This window comes from Salminus brasiliensis, chromosome 5, assembly GCF_030463535.1.
Source record: "Salminus brasiliensis chromosome 5, fSalBra1.hap2, whole genome shotgun sequence".
NCBI lineage: Eukaryota > Metazoa > Chordata > Actinopteri > Characiformes > Bryconidae > Salminus > Salminus brasiliensis.
In genome coordinates this window covers 4,044,349-4,061,443 of record NC_132882.1, presented here as the reverse complement: position 1 = coordinate 4,061,443, position 17,095 = coordinate 4,044,349, and the positions used below count along the sequence as shown (strand labels likewise).

The window sequence follows — 17,095 nt, the reverse complement described above, 5'->3', positions numbered from 1 at the left end:
GAAAGCTGTGTGGTGCAGTGCCCCCTGGTGGACAAGTAGGTGCAGTTACGCTGAGTTATGAATATTTCTTTTTTATTATTATTATTATTATTTGATTGGGAGTTAAAGTATAGTATAGTTAATAGTAATAAAACTTATAAATCAATAAATAAACTTGTCTTTATATTTGGAATATGCAAGGGGGCCTTCTACCCCTCTAGCCCACGCCTGGCATTAGGCAGCATGGTGCCATTGGTTCATGTTTATCTGCTCCTGCAGAGAATCCTATTCTATTGGCAATACTAGTAAGCATTAGTGAGGTCAGGATGTTGGCTAATCACCACCCGCCTCATCCCAAACTCATCCCAAAAGTACTGAATGGAGCACCATCATCCATCATTCCAGAGAACACAGCTCTTCCACTGCTCCACAGCTCCTCAATGCTGGGGGGCTTTATACCCCTCTATAGCCCACGCCTCGCATTATTAGGCAGCATGGAGCCAATAGGATCATGTTTATTTGCTTCCTCAGATGGTCCTATTCTATTGGCAGTACTAGACCAGCTGCGTGTGTTTGTGCATCTGCATATGGGTGCCTTTTAAAGTAGCTGAATGCATTCATAAGAATGAGGTGTCCACAAACATTTGGACATATAGTGTAATCTCTGTTGTCCAGAACGTTCTGCCTCACTATTCCTACTGGCTTCTTCCCTTTTCAGTGTAACACCTATTAAACAGGTTGTCCAGCCCCTGGACTGAGAGTACATGGGTTCTTTGCAGGGTGCTGATCAGATCAGGCCGTAGAGACCCGGTCGCTCCCTCTGGGCTGCTGGGTCGGAGCGGAAGGCGTGAGCGTGGCCTTTCCGCTAAATTCTGTTAAACAGGACGACAAACGTCTCGTAATCAAATCAGCTTCCCCTCATCGCTCGGCAGCTTGTGTGTCTCCACGGTGATTTGTCAGCCACACGCTCTCACGGTCTGTCTTCATGGTCGTTTGTCGCCGTGGATACGCGGCAGCGATGATTGGCCGAGTCGAGACGGCTATTTTTAGTGAGTGTGTAGCAGGTACACTCAGATCACTGAAGCATCAAAGCATCCAAAGCAGGACCTGATCACCATCAGAGAGGAAGGGGGAGGGTGTTTACATGCGAGGTTAAGATTAGGACCTTTGTTCATACATACAGGTAATTAAGGACATTATCACATATAGAGGACACTGCTTATGTAATACACATGGGACATATAATCATGTGTTACATTTACACACATATGTAATACATATGGGGCACATTAAGACTACCTACATGTGGGACACATTATTACATATAGGTACAGATGTGTAATACATATAAGCATGGCATAGTGCTATTACATATAAATACTTACATGTATATAATACATATGGGACACATTATTATTACATGTAGGTACAGATGAACAATACATGTGAGGCAGCATGTCTTTACGTATAGATACTTATGTATAAGATATAATACATGTGGGTACTGACAGAGTTGTAATACATATGAGGCACAACGCTATAACATATAGATACATGTATATGTAAAGTTACATATATAAATAGATATGGGACACATTATCATTACATGTAGGTACAGATGAACAATACATGTAAGGCATCATGCTGTTACGTATAGATACTTATGTATATAATACATATGGGGTATATTATTAAATATAGGTACTTATTAGGTAAATATGAGGTATAATATTATTACATATAGCCAGTTACATATGAGGCATAATGCTATTATATATATATATATATATATATATATATATACCTTTGTTCATACATACATATATATATATATATATATATATATATACACAACATATTGGACACATTACAATTATATATTATATAAATATAGGTACTTATAAATGTATAATACATATGTACATACATATGTGATACTTTTGTGTATTTAATATATATTGAACACATTATTATTACATATAGGTACAGTTTTATAATCCATATGAGACATATGAGATACTGACCTATAAATAGCTCATATGGGACACATTGATATTACATATAGGTACATATGTACATATGACACATAAAGGTATTACATATAGATACACACCCACACACACACATATATATATACATCTATACATATATAGATACATATTTCTATATCATATAGCTATAGAAACCTTTGCATATGTATAGCACATCTGACATTTTTACATATAGACACGTATGCATAATACATACGTGTATATATATATATATATATATATATATATATATATATATATATATATATATATATATACAGTCATGCCCGAAAGTATTCATACCCCTGGCAAAGTTTGACTTAAATTTACTTTTATTTAACCAGAAGTTATATTTTTGCCTTGAAACGACACAGGCATCTCCCAGGAGATAACACGATGATGTACAAGAGGCATCATTGTGGGAAAAAGTATTTCTCAGCTTTTATACACATTTGAACAAAAAGTGGCATGTCCAAAATTATTCATACCCTTTGAAAACTGTCACAGTATATGGGAAAATCCAAAGTTCTATACCATTCCAAATAGTCCAAGCTGTTTTAAAGCATCCTAATTACCCTGATTCATTGGGAACAGCTGTTTTAATCAACTCAACAGGAGAAAAACAGCAGCTCTCTGCAGTTGGTTTGTGGACAGTCATGGCTAAGACAAAGGCTGTGCATTGTGGCCGCTCACAAGTCAGGAAAGGGCTATAAAGCCATATCAAAATGTTTTCAAGTTCCAGTGGCTACAGTGCAAAGTATTATTAAAAAATACAAGAAGTTCCGCACTGTGGAAAATCTCAGAAGATGTGGTCGGAAACCAAAAGTGACACCTGTGCTGGCCAGGTGAATAGTGAGAGAGGTGAAGAAAAATCCAAGGATCACCACCAAGGCCATCCTGGTGAATCTGGACTCTGCTGGTGGCGACATCTCAAGGCAGACAGTTCAACGGACACTGCACACTGCTGGGTTCCACGGACGCAGGCCAAGGAGGACACCACTTCTCCAGAAAAGGCACACAAAAGCCCGCTTGACCTTTGCAAATGCTCATCTGGACAAAGAAGAAGACTTCTGGTTTTCTGTTTTATGGTCAGATGAAACAAAAATTGAATTGTTTGGCCACAATGATGTGTGCACCATTTGGCGTAAAAAGGAGAAGCCTTCAACCCTAAGAACACCATCCCCACTGTCAAACATGGTGGTGGGAACCTAATGTTTTGGGGGTGTTTTTCAGCCAATGGACCAGGGAACTTGATCGCAGTAAATGGCACCATGAAAAAAGAGCAATACATCAAGATTCTCAACAACAACATCAGGCAGTCTGCAGAGAAACTTGGCCTTGGGAACCGGTGGACATTTCAGCACGACAACGACCCAAAACACACAGCCAAAGTGGTGAAGAAATGGTTAGCAGACAAAAACATTAATGTTTTGCAGTGGCCCAGCCAGAGTCCTGACTTGAATCCAATTGAGAATCTGTGGAGGGAGCTAAAGATCAGGGTGATGGCAAGGAGACCCTCGAACCTCAAAGAGTTGGAGCTCATCACTAAAGATGAATGGGCAAAAATACCAGTGGAGACATGCAAAAAGCTGGTCAGCAATTACAGGAAGCGTTTGATTGCTGTAATAGCCAATAAAGGCTTTTCTATTAATTATTGAGAAGGGTATGAATAATTTTGGACATGCCACTTTTTATTCAAATGTGTATAAAAGCTGAGAAATATTTTTTCCCACAATGATGTCTCTTGTACATCATCGTGTTATCTCCTGGGAGATGCCTGTGTCATTTCCAGGCAAAAATATTATTTCTGGTTAAATAAAAGTAAATTTAAGTCAAACTTTGACAGGGGTATGAATACTTTCGGGCATGACTGTATATATACACATATAGGGTGTATGTCCTGCCAGGTGATCAAAACAAACGTGTGTTCAAGTTGTACTACTACCTTTATTATATAATTATCTTGGTGTGTGTGTGTGTGTGTGTGTGTGTGTGTGTGTGTGTGTGAGTGTGAGAGTTTGGGGTCATGTTATTCACTCTGTGACAGAAACGTAGTGTCTCCAGTCCCACTGGAGCCGGTGGCCTTGTATAAACTGTGTTACCCAGTGTAACCTCGCCTGTGTGAGGGAGATTACTCACAGTGAAGACTGCTCCACAGAAATGCTTTCAGGGTTGGAGCTCCATTTAGGGTTCCTCTCTGGATGAATGTGCTATTGCTCAGTGATTCATTATGTTTATGCCAGCATATAATTTGTGGTCAGTGAGGTGTAGCCTGTGCTTAATGGCCTGTGGTCAATTACATAACATCTGTGATGTCATCTTAACATTATACCTGCTACAGCAGGTGACGTGCCGGCCAGCTGATGGCCCTGCTATCGTCCTGGCCATGTATAGCTGTGGTGTTGCTGGGAATCTAACTCCAGTTTGTCTTTACTGGTCTTTACTGTCAACTAACTCTCTCCCCCTCTATCTCTCTCTCTCTCTCTCTCAGCGGTGATCCTGCCCGATGGAGCTTCAGAGAAGTTGGGTGTGGGTGATGAAGTGGGCAGTGAGGAGGACCTCTATGAGGACCTGCGCTCTTCGGGGCACCGCTTCGGCCATCCTGGTGGAGCAGGAGAGCAGCTGGCTATAAATGAGGTAAAACACACTTCTTTCATTTTGAACCCCCACCTGAAGTGTGTGTGTGTGTGTGTGTTTGTGTGTGTGTGTAGTGAACACGACCATGTGCTGCAGACACGAGCAAAGTAATATTACAACCGGGGGTCTCAACAAACGTGTGGTGTGGTCTCAACAAAAATGTGGTGACTGAAGTGATGTTGCTGTATTTTTAAAGTGTTGTTTAGTGGTTGCTAGAGTGTTGCTAGGCAACCGCTTTAGCATCCTAAATGGTAACTATGGTGTCTCAGGTGGTTGTCAAGTTGTTGCTGTGGTATCGCATGTGGGTGGTTGGGTGTTACTAGTTTATTTGTGTCAATGTAATATTAGAAGGGTGCCAAAAGTTTTGCACCCCATTCATTTCTATGAGAGAAAAAATAATGGTGATATTTGGAAATTATGCATTTGATTATAAAGTTGTATATAAACCCAAACCATGCAATTGGAATAGTGTCAATATTTCTGAAATAATAATAATAATAATAATAATAATAATAAATTAAGGTACCCTACATGGAATGGTCTACTATAATATTTTCATAATCAATTGAATTCCTTGGTAAATTGATATTTCCAAAATATTTTCAATATTAGATTAGATTCCAGATTAAATTATTATTAATATTAAGGGTTAGAGGGATTAGGCATTCATTTGATAACTAGAGGACTATGTAAATTAGATTGCAGTAAAGAGCATCTACACTGGGTATACAGGTACTGGCTGTAAAACACATGGACGTCGTGGTCCCTTTCCCCTCCGTTCTGCAGAAATCAGGCCAAAACTGTCCACCATGTTGTCAGATTTGCAACCCCAGTCTCCTCAGTACACAACAGAGGTGGACTCTGTTACTGTGGACTCAGACTCGCCTACTCATTTGGTAGCCCAGCCCCCTTCTCCCAGACCAAGCCACAGTGTCTCAGACCGCCTTCATTGAGCTTCCAGCCGATTTCCCCCTGGATTCCCAGTTTGTCCGGTAAGTGGACACTCTAACAGTAAAAGTGCAGCTCATGTAAGTTCCTCAACAACTCGGCTCCTCCATGTACTGAACAGAAAGGCCACCATGCAGGTCTCGTCCAGCCAAGCGTAGCCCCGCCTTCTTACTGAAGAATATAAAAGAAATGGGCAATATTAGCACAGGGAGAACGGACTGTTGGAATTTGGAGACGCTGGAGATGGAAATACAGATTAGAGGAGGAAAATGGGCGGGGCTGTTTTGTCAGTGAAACACATGAGGATGGGCGGAGCTACACATCATGCTGCAACCAGCCAGCAGAGGCGCTAGACCTTTGGTTGCTTCACTTTTGAGAAACGATAAACGAAGATACTGGCTCATTAGGAGGCAGACAAGGTAAAGTCTGTTAGTGAGCTAATTACGGTCCCCCCGGTGTATACCACGAGTCTCCCAGTGATGCAGAATGGGAAGCTATCATTGGCCAGAGGCCAATCTCCTGCCTTTCTGCTCCACGTCACATGCAATCAGTGTGATGGATTAGGAGCCCACCTGGAGAGCAAAATAATTAAGGTAGCTTTGAGTGTGACTCAGCATCGGTAGGAAAGGAGAATCTTCATGGGCCTTGTTTTCAAGGCCTCATAGGGGTGGGCGGTATGGCACAAAGCGTAACATCAGGGTCCTTGGAGATGCAACAGCCGCCTCTACTCTACTGAGAAGCTTTACACTAGGTGTTGGAACATTTCCGTGAGGATTTGACTGCATTCCACCTCAAGAGAGAGCACCAGTGAGGTCAGGTACTGATGTTGTGGAGCTTCATCACTCCAGAGGAAACAGTTCCACTGCTCCACAGCTCAATGCTTTATAGCTGTGAAGAAGAGCCTCGGCACTGGGAATGGTGACCTGAAGCTCATGTGTGGCTGCTCCAGAGGCTTCTAATGCACTGGTCAGAATTGATGATGCATGCTGCTGGTACATATGGTCAATCTAGATTACGGCCCAGTTGGACCTGTTAGAGTTCAAACCTCTTCGAATAACTATACTATATGTCCAGATGTTTAGTGGACAGCCCTTATAATGAAAGCATTCAGCTACTTAAACCTATTGGCATCATGCTGCCTAATGCCAGGTGTGGGCTAGAGGGTGGTATAAAGCCCCCCAGCATTGAGGAGCTGTGGAGCAGTGGAAGAACTGTGTTCTCTGGAATGATGGTGGTGGAGCTCCATCCAGTACTTTTGGGACGAGTTGAGGAGGAGTTGGGGATGATGAGGTGGGGTGATGATCATCATCCAACACCCTGACCTCACTAATGCTCGCTAATGTCGCTGAATGCAATCAGCTCCTCACAGCAATGCTCTGCTCCAAAATCTAGTCGAAAGCCTTCCTACCTAAACAGTAGAGACAGTTACTCAAACAAAAGCAGGATAAATTCTTATTAATACCCTTGATTTCAGAAGAAGCACTGAATGAGCAGGTGTCCCAATACTTTTGTCTATATAGTGTATCGTTTTCTGTTGATTGTGTACTGAGTCATCAGTAGTGATACACGTCAAGTCTAGACGTGTATCACAACTGTCCATGTCCAGAGCTTATCTCACATATCGGACAGGGTTATCATGTTCCTCAAGCTCAGAGATGGCACTTTCAGGTCCAGGAAGTACAGATGCTCCCCAGTATTTTGTCCCAATTGCCTGGACAGTTCTGCTGTTGGTCAGCACTAACTAGAGCTGCTCAGACTGCCCTAGGAACTAGGGAAGCACATTTACTCTCTGGACCTTAATTCGTCCCGATCTCTTCTAGGTTCTTCTGCTTCCATGCCTACTTCTTCATTGAGTTGGGGAGTTGGTTTGGCTTGAGGTGGTGGTGGTGATCATCATCATCGTCCAACACCCTATCCTCACTAACACTAATGTCGCTGAATGCAATCAAATCCTCACAGCAATGCTCTGCTTCAAAACCTAGCAGAAAGTCTTCTTCCTTGAGATTGGAGAGTTACTCCAACAAAAAAAAACCTTTAACCAGTGAATGAGCAGGTGTCCCAATACTTTTGGCCACCTAGTGTACAAATGCCTTTTTTTTTTATTGTACCTCTATTTATCCTCCCTCCCTCCATTCTGCCGCTCTGACCCCCCCCCCCCACGCCTTCCTTCACGGTTGCTATGGCCTGGCTCAACCGCTGTGGTTTCCAGGATACGGTGGCCAAATGGAGCTCGATGATTGGTTGCTAGAGGTAGGAAGGGGAGGACAGGGGGGAAAAAAAGAAAAAAGTGCCCGAGCGAGAGAGCATCGATGCTGGGAGTGAGATGGATGAGTGTGCCAGCGTAGCTTCAGGCACAGCCAAGCTCCATTTTCAGCGTGTGTTTACTTACAGGAGAACAGGGAACAGACGGGAATAACAGCGCTGCCATGGAGACTCAGCCCAACCAGAAGAGCTAGCGCTGCCCTCGCTGTGTGTGTGTGTGTGTGTGTGTGTGTGCAGAGAGAGGGGAATACAGACAGGAGACAGAAGAGGAAGACCAGAGATGACTTGAAGAGAAGCTGTAGAGAAGGTTCACCTGATGTAGAAGGGATACCAGTGTGTGGTAGCTTAGGATGTGAAGCGAATGTGTGTGTATACGTGTGTGTGTGTGCGCGTGTGTGTGTGTATGAAAGCTAGAATGAGCGGCATGCACCACATCTTCACCACCTCGTCCTCCTGACATCCCTACTGGACGAGGAAGAGGAGGAGGAGAAGAAGAAGGCGGAGAAAGGAGGACGAGAAAACCAAGCCAAGCCTGAGGTGAAGCTGGTGGTCCCTGTGGCGCAGCTGCGCGGTGGGGCCCACATGGCTCGTAGCTCGTTGAGAAGCAGCAGAGGGCAGCGTCTGGGCCTGCTGGAAACACTGATGCGCTGCAATATGGACCCAGACACCCAGAGGGTGGTGGTCTTCCTCATCATGATGTTCCTCATCATCATCAACGTGGTGCTCATCTTCTTGCTGGCCTTCCAGTGAAGAAGAAGAAGAAGAATTTGGGGGATCGGAGAAGGAGGGGGGAGGGAGAGAGAGGACAGACGGACAGAGCGAGGAGAAAAAGAGAGAGAGAGAGAGAGAGAGAGAGAGAGAGAGGCAGTTTAGAAGAAGCTGAGTGGACCAGTTCTTTTTCAGATGGGCATCTGGCATGAATTCGCCACAGGAGCCAAGGTAAAGCACTCTGATTAATTGGGTACTGCAGAGGAACGTGGGGAGTGTGATCTTCTGATGAGTTTGGGCTTCTGAGCTACTGCTTTCCTACATAGATGTCTGGAGGTCTGGCTTTTATTGCTATACATTTGCTTAAGAATAGCTTACATAGCTCTCTAATAACACTCTATAACAACCGTCCCTAATAAACAGCAGCTGCACTCGCTAACAGCTCGTTAAAGACGCCTAATAATTATCTAATAGTCACAGCTACATTAATACATGCTGCTATTTCATTATTATTTGAGTATTAATTATTAAGGGACTAATCAGAAATTATGTAAGAGTGCAGTTTAATAATAATTAGATCATAAATTAGGGATATTAAATAATTAAATTAATAATTAAATGTATTTTATTATATATAAATCAGATTTTCAAACTATCACGCTTAGTTGGATGAAAGCTAAGTCATCTTTATTAATAACTATAAAAAATTTTACTTTTTCTAAATAATACTAGTAATAAAGAACTTTTATAGTTGTCAGACAAAAACCTTGTATCTCAATTTTTGCCATTTTTCACTTTTTGCCATAATGTGAATCTAACAGTTGTTTTTTATCTTGTTCAATTGTAAAAATGTAATGGCACATTTTATATGACATGTTTTAATATATTTACATTATTTTTCCATTTATACCGAAATGAACAGAAATTATAGCTAATATATAAAATAAAATGTGTGTAAAATATGTTGAAATATGAAAATTGACATATTTTAACATTAAATGTTATTTGAGAAATATTGGCTCATTTATTATCAGTTAGAAAAATCAACAAAACTTGTTAAATATTGTTGCTGTGACACAGAAAACCTGTATCTCCATTTTTGCAACCTCGTTTTTTGGCATAATTTGAATCTGATTGTTTTTGACATAGTTTCAGAATTTTACGAGGAATGGACCAATAGAAATGCTCCAAATTACATGGAATAAAATCATTTCCATTCATTTCCATTGAAAGTTAAGAAGGTTCTCCTGTAAAGTTTCTGTTCTGGAGGTTTTTACAAGGTCTGTGTGTAACAGTGACGATATACTGCATTAGCATTAATATACAAAACAGTAACATTAACAATCTTTAATTGGACTGAAAGACCTGGGCTATAAACATGAATAACTTTTCATTGCTTATTAGCATCACACAAAACCCTTGTATCTCCAAAACATCAGCTTTACAGGGGAAGGAAAAAAACCTTCTTTATTTTCAGTGAGTGGAAATTAATGTAAAAATAATGTATTTCAAGTCATTTTGGAGCATTTCTATTGGTCCATTCATCAGGAAATTCTGAAACGATGTCAAAAACAATCAGATTCAAATTATGCCAAAAAATTAAAAATAACAAAAATGGAGATACAGATTTTCTGTCACGGCAACAATATTTAACATGTTTTGTTGATTTTCTAACTGATAATAAATGAGCAACTATCTGCGTAAAGAACAACCAGAATCTGCCAGATTCACATTCTGATGTGAATGAGAGGTTACAAGGTTTGTGTGTGATAACAGTGTTATTTTACTGTAGTTATGGTGATTTGATGATCTGTACAGCAGCTAATGGTTAATATTTAATGATGGTAGTATTTATGAATGCATAAGTAACAATTATAGAATTATTGTCTCAATAACAAACTATTAGATAGATTTTTTAAATGTCTTTTAATTGTTAATAGTCAAAAGTTTGGTTGAGTATATATAATTAAAAAAACATTAAATCTAAATGCTAGGGTGACCAATTGTATATATATGCATACAAATAATTGGTCACCCCAGCATTTGGATTCAATGTTTTTTTTAAATGATTTTATTTATCAGTATATATTCATTTTATATATATATAAATATATATATGTATATATATATATATATATATATATATATATATATATATATATATATATATACATAATATTACATATTATATATATATATATATATATATATATATATAGGGACACTTAGCTGTCCACCTTAGTCAGGATGTCGTATATCTCAGCAACAGGTCAGGTCTGAATATCTGTCCATTAATTAATTGCAGTGTGTTACATAATGGATTATAGGGTTCTGTATCAACAGGTTCTAGACTGTGCCTCTGACTGTATTCCACTTTTTCTGACAATAAATGAAAAAAACTAATTTAAATAATAATAAAATATTTATTATAAACACCTATAATCAATACAAATACATTATATATATATATATATATATATATATACAGCATGTTTTTTTTTTTATTGCTGGCCGTATGTACAGTGGTGGCGTCTGCACTTGCTCCATTTTCAGCACTAATTTCATATCACATTTGTTCCATATTCTGCATAACTTGGTTCAGCTGGATGAATCTCACGCCCTAAATCTCACGCATCCTCAGCTCGGATCATTTGTCTCTGTGTTTTCCTCTGTGTCCCCCTTGAGGCTCAGACTGGGACGCAGCTGAGCCGAGGATGCTGGACTTGGTGAGAGTAAAGCTCGGCTGCTTTCTGACCTCAGGGTTTAGCCGGACTGTGGGTGGGACTTAGACTTACAGCTTAGATATCAGAGTTGAGTGATGTTCAGAGGATAATATTGAGTGATCTACAGGTTACTTGGATGATGATGATGATGATTAATCAAGTAATGAAAAAAAAGTAAAAAAAAGAAAAATTTATATAATGTTAGATATTTCAAAAATATATATATATCCATCAAAAGTTTGGGAACCCATGGTCAAAATTTCTGTTACTGTGAATAGTTAAGTGAGTAAAAGATAAACTAAAAGATAAACTTTCTAAATTAAAAAAAAAATAATAATAAATTAAACCTTTTTTTTTTTTTTTAAATCAGTTCAGCGCTCTGTATGTTCAGTACCTTTGTTGAGTATCAGAGCTTGTGAACACTTTCCGTAGCAGCTAAGAGTTTTTCGGGTCCTGTTTGGGGGATTAACACCCATTCTTGCTGCAGAAAGCTTTCTGGGGTCTCGGGTCGTCTTGCTGCGCTGCTATTCACAGATTTCTACTGATGTTTAGGTCAGGGAACAATGAGAGCCATGGCAAAACCTTCAGCTTGCTCCTTGCCTCTCCCTTGAGGGAGTCCACTGTGGACCGTAGTCCTGCTGTAGAAGCTCCTCCTCTTGTCATCTTTAGCTTTTCAGTTTGCTTCCAGAATTTGCTGGTATTGGTCAAATGTTCGCTGTGCCACTGGCTGCAACACAAGGCCAAAGCACGATTGATCCACTCCAGTGTCTAACAGTTGGAAAGGTGTTCTTCTCATACAGTTTCAGCACTCTCTTGTTTAGATGTTCTTTTGAGCTCTTCTGATGCTGAGTTTTGTGGTGAGGATGCAGGAAAGGTTTCAGCCTTATCCGGCTGTAGAAGCTCCCCCATGTTCAACTTTTTGTGATGGTGAAGATGTTTGCTTGATGTTTGCTAGTATTGGTGACATGATCACTGTGCCACTGGCTGCAACACAAACCCTGAAACAAGATTTGGAGGCCAAAAATCAGAATCCGTGCCCCTCACAAACTACATTTACAATGAGGGCCTTTATCAGATGTTCTTCTCCAGAGCGACTTACAGAAGAGCTTCACTCAGAAAATAAACTTAGCTAGTTTATATCAGCTAGAATCCAGAAGATCATCTAAGCTTAGATACTACTAAATACCAAAGTCAGTCTGGAGACACAATCCTCCACACACTCTACACCCAAGTACTCTCAGAAGAGGAGGGTCTTCAGTCTTGGACAGTAAAAAGCCTGGACGCTCGTCTTCCGTGGATCTTAAAGGATGGCGGGTCGAGCCGAGCCGTACTAGAAGCTGGAAGGGCTCTCGGTGCAGATCGGCTTTTGACCATCGCCATCAAGTACGGAGGGGCTGGCTGGTCCAGTCTTGGCTTTGTAGGCCAGAGTCAGGGGTCTGAATCTGATGACCTGGGCAGCAGCTACAGGAAGTCAGTGAAGGCTGAATGTAGACCCGTACCGCTGCACTCTGGATCAGATGCAGGAGCCTGATGGTACAGGTAGGAAGACCAGCGACTCTCTAGAGAGGAAGGGTTGTAGAGGAGAAATCTGCACTACTCAAGTCTCTCTCCACCTGTCGACTCCCAACTGACGAAGGGTTAAAGGAAGCAGTGCAACAGTGTTTGTGTACGGAGCACATTCACACATTTACAAAGCTGTGTGTATTTTTGCCTTAGTCATGGTGGCAGAAACAGAAGTCGTGCGGCGGAGAGGCGTAATGCTGTGGGTGTGTCGCCTAGCAACAAGCCCATATTGCCCCTCTCTTTGGTGATGGATTGATGAGAGAAAAAGAGAGGGCGAGAGAAATAGCTGGTAGATCTAAGAATACAGCAGAACCACTGTTCCCCTGATCCTGTTAATTGTACGAGACAACATCCTTTTTCCTGACATTGACTTCCTTCAGCAAACCAAGAAAAACCCAGCTCTCAAAATAGCATCTTATCCACAGCTTACGGCTTTTTTGCGTGACAGTCCGAAGTGCATGTTTATACGCTCACCCAGCATTTTATTAGGAACACCTATATACCTCCTTGTTCAGAAGGTGGCGGTGTAAATGTTTGGGGATGTTTATTAACATTCAATTTAATTAATACCTATTTATCATTACTTGAAAGCCACAGGCTATTGGAATATCGTTGCTGACCATCGTTGTGCCCTCATGCCCTCATGACCACAGTTCTATCTAATGACCATCTTCTAATGGCTGCTTCCAGCATGATGATGCAGCATGTCGCAAAGCAGTCGTCTTCTCAAACTGGTTTTAATGAACATGGCAGTGAATCTGAATCCTGATTCAGTGCATTAACGTTCGCTTGGAAGCAATCATGTCAGCGTGGAGCAGAAACTTTCCACGGTTCCAACATCTTATGGAAGAATCGCTGTTTTGAGGGTAAAGAGAGGTCCAGTATTAGTGTAGTGTTCCTGAGAAAGTTCTCAGTTAGTGTAGATACCATTGTTCATTAGTCCCTTAGTCCATTTATTCATCAGTTCAGTTAGATGTTCAGTGGAGCTTCATCATTCCAACTCATTCCAAAGGCAATTATTGGAGCTTCATTCATCACTCCAACTAATCCCCAAAGTGGTTGACTCATCCCAAAGGTGGTCAATAGAGCTTCATCACTCCAACTCATCCTAAATGTGTATAGTGGAGCTTTATCACTCCAGCTCATCCCAAAGATGTATGACCCATCCCAAAGGTATTCAGTGGCAGCTTCATCACATCAACTTATCCCAAAGACGTTTGACTAATCTCAAAGGCATTGAGTGGAGCTTTATCACTCCAGCTCATCCCAAAAAAGTTCGACTAATCCCAAGGGCATTCAGTGGCAGCTTCATCACTTCAACTCATCCCAATGATGTTTGACTAATCCCAAAGGCATTCAGTGGAGCTTCATCACTCCAGCACATTCCAGAGGCGTTTGAACCCATTCCAAATGTGTTCAATGGAGCGTCGTCTCTCCAACTAATCCCAAAGATGTTTGACCCATCCCAAAGGCAATCAATGGAGCTTCATCACTCCAACACATTCCAGAGGCATTTGTACCCATTCCAAATGTGGTTAATGAGGCTTCATCACTCCAACTCATCCCAAAGATGGTTGACTAATCCCAAAGGCATTCAGTGGAGCTTCATCACTTCAATTAATCCCAAAGACGTTTGACTAATCCCAAAGGCATTTAGTGGAGCTTCATCACTTCAATTAATCCCAAAGACGTTTGACTAATCCCAAAGGCAATCAGTGGAGCTTCATCACTCCAGAACATTCCAGAGGCATTTGAACCCATCCCAAAGGCATTCAGTGGAGCTTCATCACTTCAATTAATCCCAAAGACGTTTGACTAATCCCAAAGGCATTGAGTGGAGCTTCATCTTCTCAACTCTTCCCAAAGATGTTTGACTAATCCCAAATGTGTTTAGTGGAGCTTCATCACTCCAACTCAACCTAAAGGCATTCAGAAGAGCTTCATCACTTCAACTCATGCCAAAGATATTTTACTCATCACCAATAGATGTAATAGAGCTTCATCACTCATTGACTCATTTAGTTTCATCACTACAACTAATCCAAAAGGTGTTTGGTTCATCCCAAAGGTATTCAGTGGCGCTTCATCACTCCAACTCATTCCAGAGGAGTTCAGTGGAGCTTCATCCTTCCAAATGTTTAAGGAAACTCAGAAGCTCTGAAGTGTTTCCTAACTTAGTATCTGGGGACCTCAGATGGTCCATAGTTTTGTATTCTGTCAGCTCCCAACACACCTGAATCAGGTAGGTTCCTGAAGACTGGATTGGGAACTACTTTGGTAGGTTGTCATTAGTCACTGTAGCAGTGAGTTTTGATGTCGGTGGAACTAAGTGTCCCAGCCCAAACCATTAAAATCAGACCAAGGCCCTTATTCCTCCACCACCACTGCACTGCAGTTTCTATTATGCATTGAAGAAGGGAGCATTCCCCAGCCAGACCCATACATCAGTGTGTCAGACAGTGACCCATGATTCATCGCTCTAGAGAGCAAGTTTCCTTTGCTCAAGAGTCCAGTGCAAGTCAGCAGTTTTACACAATTCTAGCCAACACTGCATGGCGAACTTGGCTTGAATACAGCCACTCAGTCAGGGGAACTTGTCAACAAGCCTTCTGCAGTTGTTCTTGTGAAACGGCTTGGCTTCCAGACTGTTCCAGGTTCTATTAAGTTCTTAAACCCAGCCCAGATGGTCTTTACAAGCTCCACTATGCTGGGCCTGGTTTCTACTTTGCAAGAACATCACGTATCAAGTTGACAAGAGCTGCCTTAGCAGTGGAGACATTTCAAGACCAGGCTTGTTGGACTCCTATGATGCTTCCCCATGGCTTTCTCATTATACAGCCAGTGTTTATCTGTGTGGACTTATGGGTTAGTAGCAGTAGCAGCTGTTATGCTACCTTGAATAAGTACCATCAGGCCCCTGCAGCTCATCCAGAATGCAGCGGCACGGGTCGTCTTCAACGTCCCTAAATTCAGCCATGTCTCTCCACTGCTGCTGTGTTTTCTCTCCACTGGCTTCCTGTAGCTGCCCAGGTCATCAGATTCAAAACCCTGACGCTGGTCTACAAAGCCAAGACTGGACCAGCCCCTCCGTACTTGATGGCAATGGTCAAAAGCCGGTCTGCACCAAGAGCCCTTCGAGCTTCAAGTACGACTCGCCATCCCTCAAAATCCGCGGAAGACAAGCGTCCAGGCTTTTTTCTGTCCTGGTACCAAAGTGGTGGAACGAGCTGCCCCTGGGTGTCCGAACGGCCGAGTCGCTCGCTGTCTTCAAACCCAGACTGAAGACCCACCTCTTCAGGACGAATAGTTCTATGGTCGCCTTATTGTCTTGTGTTTAGTAATGTCTAAGCTTGGAGGTATCTTTTGTATTATTAGTCTATTGTAACTAGCTGAGGCTTTTCTTGGGTAAATAGTAAAGCACTTTGTAAGTCGCTCTGGGTAAGAGCGTCTGCTAAATGCCGTTAATGTAAACGTAAATGTACCAAATACAGGAAGCTGAACTGGATGTCTTGCTGCTTTTTGATGTGTAGTATATTTTTGATATCCAAGGGATTTTTGGGTCTATAATCAGACCAGAGCCCAAACGCTCTAGGTATTGGCCTGGCTGTATGTCTGTTGAACTCCTATCCATGCTAGTTTTAGGCTCCTGCCTAAAGTTACTATAGGCTGCCAAAAAAAGAACACTGATGGTCACTCTGATTGAGAGGTTCTTGGGGACGTGATATAGCTGTTTCTGAGCTCATCTCTGTAGAACATCAGTACCAGACTGGTATATTAATTTATATCCTAGTGCTGTGTATAAATCTTAATTGAATTTTAATAAATACATAAATATATCATTTTTATTTCTACATAACCTACACAACCATTCCTCAAGTCCTATGATGCAACTGATTTCCCAGGTATTATTGAATAATATTATATGTTATTATTCTATTAAGCAAGCTAATGCTAAAGCTAAACCTGGCAAGCTAATGCTAAAGCTGAATCTGGCAAGCTAAGGCTAAGGCTAAACCTGGCAAGCTAAGGCTAAAGTTGAACCTGGCAAGCTAAGGCTAAGGCTAAACCTGGCAAGCTAAAGCTAAAGCTGAACCTGGCAAGCTAAGGCTAAGGCTAAACCTGGCAAGCTAAAGCTAAACCTGGCAAGCTAAAGCTAAAGCTAAACCTGGCAAGCTAATGCTAAAGCTAAACCTGGCGAGCTAAAGCTAAACCTGGCAAGCTAATGCTAAAGCTGAACCTGGCAAG

General features: G+C 41.5%; 1 protein-coding gene across 4 annotated transcripts in view; it reads left to right on the top strand.

Moving 5' to 3' along the window:
* The window catches only part of LOC140555919 (rho guanine nucleotide exchange factor 4-like), a 90,997-nt gene that overhangs the window by 60,633 nt on the left and 13,269 nt on the right, over positions 1–17,095 (top strand). For 2 of the 4 annotated variants that reach the window (XM_072679267.1, XM_072679268.1), the window contains one exon: positions 4,501–4,646. In XM_072679267.1, the coding sequence (XP_072535368.1) occupies positions 4,501–4,646 (146 nt within the window). Of the gene's footprint in view, positions 1–4,500; positions 4,647–7,877; positions 8,796–16,085; positions 16,753–17,095 lie in introns of those variants that run through there. The other 2 variants (XM_072679269.1, XM_072679270.1) reach the window with 2 other exon arrangements.